This window comes from Aplysia californica, unplaced genomic scaffold (genome assembly GCF_000002075.1).
Source record: "Aplysia californica isolate F4 #8 unplaced genomic scaffold, AplCal3.0 scaffold01720, whole genome shotgun sequence".
NCBI lineage: Eukaryota > Metazoa > Mollusca > Gastropoda > Aplysiida > Aplysiidae > Aplysia > Aplysia californica.
The window spans coordinates 5,811-11,088 of record NW_004798990.1 but is presented as its reverse complement, the minus strand read 5'-3'; the positions used below and the strand labels follow the sequence as shown (position 1 = coordinate 11,088).

At 37.8% G+C, this 5,278-nt stretch overlaps 1 protein-coding gene across 1 annotated transcript; it reads left to right on the top strand.

The window, feature by feature from the left end:
• The first annotated feature begins 796 nt into the window (after positions 1–796).
• LOC101857767 (leucine-rich repeat-containing protein 1) lies at positions 797–4,999 on the top strand. Its single transcript, XM_005113212.3, has 3 exons — positions 797–1,105; positions 1,199–1,316; positions 4,578–4,999. Exons 1-3 carry the CDS (start codon positions 944–946, stop codon positions 4,661–4,663), a joined length of 366 nt encoding a protein of 121 aa, XP_005113269.3. The 5' UTR covers positions 797–943; the 3' UTR covers positions 4,664–4,999.
• The last annotated feature ends 279 nt before the right edge of the window (positions 5,000–5,278 follow it).

Below are 5,278 nucleotides of genomic sequence, written 5' to 3'. Positions count from 1 at the left end.
AAAAAAAGAAAGAAGTGGAAAAACGTTCGATAAGAAACAACGATAGAAATCCCCAGGTGCACAAACAATCCAGGTCACCCGGTGCTCCACCAGCGGGTGTACAGGATGTTCTTTACAATCAATAGAACATCCTCATCCGCACTGACGAGCACGCACCGACGTGCACACACTCATGATCGCACTCGCATTCTCAGCCACACGCGGGCGCACACACACACGCTCGCACGTACACACACACACTCGCACGCACGCACATTAATACGCACTCGAAGGTTAAAAAACTATTCTGAAAGCAAAACAAAACTTTTTTTCAAACAGTAAAACGTATAATTTTGACTCTCTTTCCTGTCATTGTTCAAATAATAATAGAGTATCACAAAACATTAGATAACAGTTTGCTGTAAATGCCGAAGCTGAACTGCGAACAGGTGAAAACCCTTGATCTATAGAGTGCAAATACCTGGCATGCCAGACTTTAATGTCACGTGACCTGTGATAGCGGAAGAAACACGCTCGCTTCACCTGAACGTTCACTAGTTGCGAGAACACGGCTCCTTGGAAGAAAACTACAATAGTGGCTCCCCTTTCCCTTCCTATTGTTTTCTTGTATTCATAAGCACTATGTGATTTGGAAAGTGTAAGATAATCGAATATAAGGTCAAAAATTAATGCTGCTGTAAAGCATCATTCTAGCGAAACTGACCGAAGCCTCTTTTATTGAGGAAACTCGGCTGCGCATTCACACAGTGAACGCGCGCACTACAGGCATGATGGACTATTTTATTATGACGTCACATGCTGGGCATCACTTCGAAAGGCTCATGGGTTGTTGACACTCGTAGTATCAGTGTACAGCATGTGAATGCCTTCAACTTTCGTTTTTACTGGATTATAGTGATTGATTCATGATTGGACTGGGGTTGTAACCTTGATTTATTTCGACATGTTGAAGTGCATTCCTTTATTTCGAGCCTGTAACAGGCAGGTTGAATCGGTGGACAGACGACACTGGGGCCTTACGAGTGTTCCCGATGATGTTTTGCGGTATGCGCGGAGTTTAGAAGAACTGTTACTGGATGCTAATCAAATCAAGGAGCTACCCAGGGTAAGTATGATGTTGTATGTCTTGTTGTCAATCCTCGATCTTTCAGTCTGTGTGATAAATATGAAAACCTGACTCTTAATTTATGTTTTGCAGGGATTTTTTCGACTCGTTCAATTGCGGAAGTTGAGTCTTAGTGACAATGAAATTGGGCGTCTCCCAGAGGAAATCAGCAACTTTGTCAATCTTATGGAACTGGATATCAGTAAAAATGGTGAGTAACTATTCAATGTTTTCATTTTTTGTCGTATTACAGTGGTTTGCTGCTTTCTGTACAACAGGTGCCGTCAGTGTTTGTGTTCCGATCGTCGGCAGTGGTTGCCGCCATGTTGGATCGGATACACACTTGCTGCCGTTGCATTGCATTGCCGCACTGGCTGCACTTCGTTCTCTTTTATCTCTGTTACTTCTTCTGACCTCGAAAGAAGCCCCAATCACTTGGTGTGAAATAATCGATCCATTCAATACATGTTTTTGTTTAATAGAAGTTATTATCCACACATCTCAGCTCTAATTTAGATAATCATGCCATTCTAATTCGGAAGAGTTCAATTTAGTTCAAATGAATGATTATTATTTATTTTGGAAGTTCAGCCTGTCCAACTAGCCAACTAGACTAGACACTAGATCTAGAGACTAGAGTTTTATTAAGAGATCCTAGAATCTAGATTTAGAATCTATAGTACTAATCTAGATCTAGACTAGACTACAATTACTCACTACCTAGATTGCCTAGATCTAAAATACTTACACTGTAACTTAGTGTAACACCCACTCTGTCATAACTACTGACTGCCTCATGTTACACACTCATTATATCAGTTCTATGTCATGCATAGTGTTATAATCAGGGCTCCCCATTACGCACAGATGTGGGTATATTACGCATTAAACCTGCTGGTTACCCCCTTAAAGTTTTGGTGGTGCGTGAGCGTTACTCTTTAAAATTTCGTTTTTGGGGTTTTACGCTTTAAAACGTAGGTGGTGTGCGTTTGGCAAGCATCATTTTCCCCCTTTCTCTTATTCTAAAGTCGGGTTTTAATGATTTGACAACACACCCTCACACATAACACACACACGACAGTCAGAAATACGCGTACAAAGGCTTTTAACAACAAACTGATTATTTGGCTTGAAAGCAAGCATGAGCATTTCAGTTTGATGAAAAAGAAGTGATCCATGAGGCTTGTGAGATTTTCATGAAGGAAAAAAATCGAGGGTCTGGAAAGACAGGAATGTTGACCCCTTTTGGTTTGTCAACTTTATTTTTTTAAATTGGCCCAACCACCACCACCCCCCCCCCCCCCACCCCTCCAAGTGGACTGTGGACACAACTTTAATTTAATTCTAATCAATTTTACTCATTTATGTTTTGTTGTTACAATGAAACTTCCAGTTAATTAAAAATTGTTAGCATTCAGTCATAGTCATGATATCACTCTGTGTATGTGTATTGAATGTGTGCGTGCGAGTTAAATATTACATTCCAAAATTCTTACTGTAGAATTAGGAGATGATTGACTTTTGAGGATCAGTGTGTCAGACATGAAACAAAAAAAACCCAACAACCCTTTACGTTTCTAAAACAAGGGTTTAAAAAAATGCCCCTTCAGATAGAAAACCAAAGGGTGAAGGAACTTCTTAAGTTGGCCTGAAAAGGGGAGCCCTGATAATGCTGAAGAGAATTCATACTGTTTTACAACTTGACTCTAGGCTATATTGATTATAATATATGCTTTTAAAATTAATTTGGTATTTGTAGGCCCTATATAATAGAGGCAATAATATAGGCCTACCTTCTATTCAAATTTTAAGGGAATCATAAGCACTGAAATAACAGACTTTGTAATGAAGTCTTTAGAAAATGTTTCAGTCTGTTGACTGTTGAGTAGTTTTTATTAAAACCATTTTTAATAAAAAGTTAGTGCAAGAAGTTTTTATTAGCTCATTATTCTTACGGAATTGCATGCAGTCATGACAATGCTGACATGCACTAACAAAATACAATGAATATTCAAGCAGACCAGAGTTTGTCATGTCGGTGTTACACAATGTTACCTGACTAGTATGGGGAGTTTTATGAATGCCACCATTCTCTGATCTTGCATTTTAACACACATTCTCGTGAAGGCCAGTGGCCATTTGATATTAGTTTCAGGCTGCTTCCAGTTAGATCTTGGCCAGACTCCTTGCTTATCACTAGAAATGTACAAGGAAGCTTCTTGAGATCTTAAGTTCTGTACACCTGTCCTGTTCTAGATGACTGATCATATTTTGTGCTTGTCGTAACTGTCTGAACATGACTGCCTTAATGTTTTGTTTCCAAGAAAATGTTCATTGTCCGTCATTAAGTCCCGACATTTTAGGTCAGTGCTTGCCAACCTGTGGGTGGTATTGCCCATTAGATGGCAATTTGGATCTTAGTAACAGATATTATTTAACTCTTAATATAGCGCGCCAGGTCAGCTGGCTAGATTGTATACAGTTAGAGCAAGTCTACCAAACCTCAGAATAATTTAGACGATACATTTACTGCTAGGATCATTCAGTTTAATTTCTCCTAAGTTTGGTGTGTTTACTAAAAAAAGCAAATAGGATAATTTATAGAAGCGGAGATTTAGGGAAGTTTGTGATTCTGAAAGCTTGGGTGATAAAATTGGGAGAGTATGTAAAAGAGTCTCCTGCATAGTACCAGTGAGTTTAGTGATAGACTTTAACTCACTCAACCCAAGGCCTACACTTCCGGGTTGTCGGCTCTCCCTAGAGATTTTTATTTAAAAAAACAAACAAACCAAAACAACTAAATTTTAACCTACCCAAATTAGCAGTTAGCAGTTGAAAGGCTGCACAGAAAAAGTCTGGGGCCATGCCATGGGGGGGATTGGAGGCAGAAAGTGGAGATTGCAGATGACAAAACATGGTTAGAAAACTGGAAAGGAGGTGACAAGAGACATTTTGTTTTTACAAGATAATTTTCAGTCACTGTCAGGTTTCCAAACTTTGCTGGGCCTATTGAATGAGAGGCGAACAGCGTAACCTCTGACCATGAGAGCCCCCATTGTTAGTACAACAAGCAAACCATAGTACATTTCATTTAAAAACTGCCCCATCTAATCCACCATTGTGCAGAATATATTTGCTTGATGTAAAAAACAAACTTTCTCAAGTTCAGTATTGCCTACTTTCAAAAAGATTTATTTCTGTAGCCATGAAAAGTAAGCTCAAAATCTGCTTTTAGGATGTTCATCATATGAGTGTTAGTGTTTAGGAGGTATTCATCATGAAGGAAAACTACAAACATCGAGTTTTTATCCTCGTAGTTTATCTTTAACTACTTTTTGTTGTCATATTTGTTAGTTGTTTTTTGTGTGCTTTATTTCTATTTGTGTGATTTCAATACAATGTTTAGAGTGAGTCATGTATGTAGCAGTAACATTTTGATACTAATTCTTTGTATGTTAACTTATATCCATAGAAATCCTTGAAATTCCGGATAAAATCAGGCTGTGCAAGAATCTTCAGGTTTTGGATTTTAGCAGCAATCCTCTCACAAAAGGGTGAGTCTCCATTATTTCTTGTTTTACCCAGGATGTTGATATTGCCAAGGCAATGTGAGTGTATTGGTCTGGTGGGGTAAACTGTGGTGGTGTTTCAAAAATGTTAATGTGGAATAGAGTAGTTGAAAACTAAAATAATTAAAATCATGATTGTCACTAGTTTGTTTTTTGTTGCTGTCGCTTGCACTGCCTGTTGTTATTAAACCTATTTCATTCTTACAACTCGGTTAAGTTTTTTCTTTTAACATTGGCTGAAGAAAAAAGTTCTTTTCAATTACCGCTAAATTTTGACTAGGTTCTAAATCTGAATGCAGGAAATATTAGTGCCTTTAAATATCCAGAAAATGAAAATGAATCTATTATGAAACAGGTTGTTAATACTCAATCTGTTGAGAGTGAGGAAAGTTTTTGAGTTGAAAAAATAGGTTAAAAAACACACTCATGCTGTTCTTGTTGAAATTGTCCCCATGTGGGTAAAAACGATTGTCAATAGGCAATTTTTAGTATAGTATTTTTATTTTTAACAGTGACAGATGGTCTTTGAGTTCACTTTGAAAGAGTTTGTGGAATGTTTTAATAGATCATTCTGATATATGTATATATAAATTGAAAATTGCAC

Coding starts and splice junctions, on each gene's coding strand:
- LOC101857767 (XM_005113212.3), top strand. CDS start 944: ATGTTGAAGTGCATTCCTTTATTTCGAGCCTGTAACAGGCAGGTTGAA. Junction 1,106..1,198: donor AAATCAAGGAGCTACCCAGG/GTAAGTATGATG, acceptor TATGTTTTGCAG/GGATTTTTTCGACTCGTTCA. Junction 1,317..4,577: donor ACTGGATATCAGTAAAAATG/GTGAGTAACTAT, acceptor TTATATCCATAG/AAATCCTTGAAATTCCGGAT.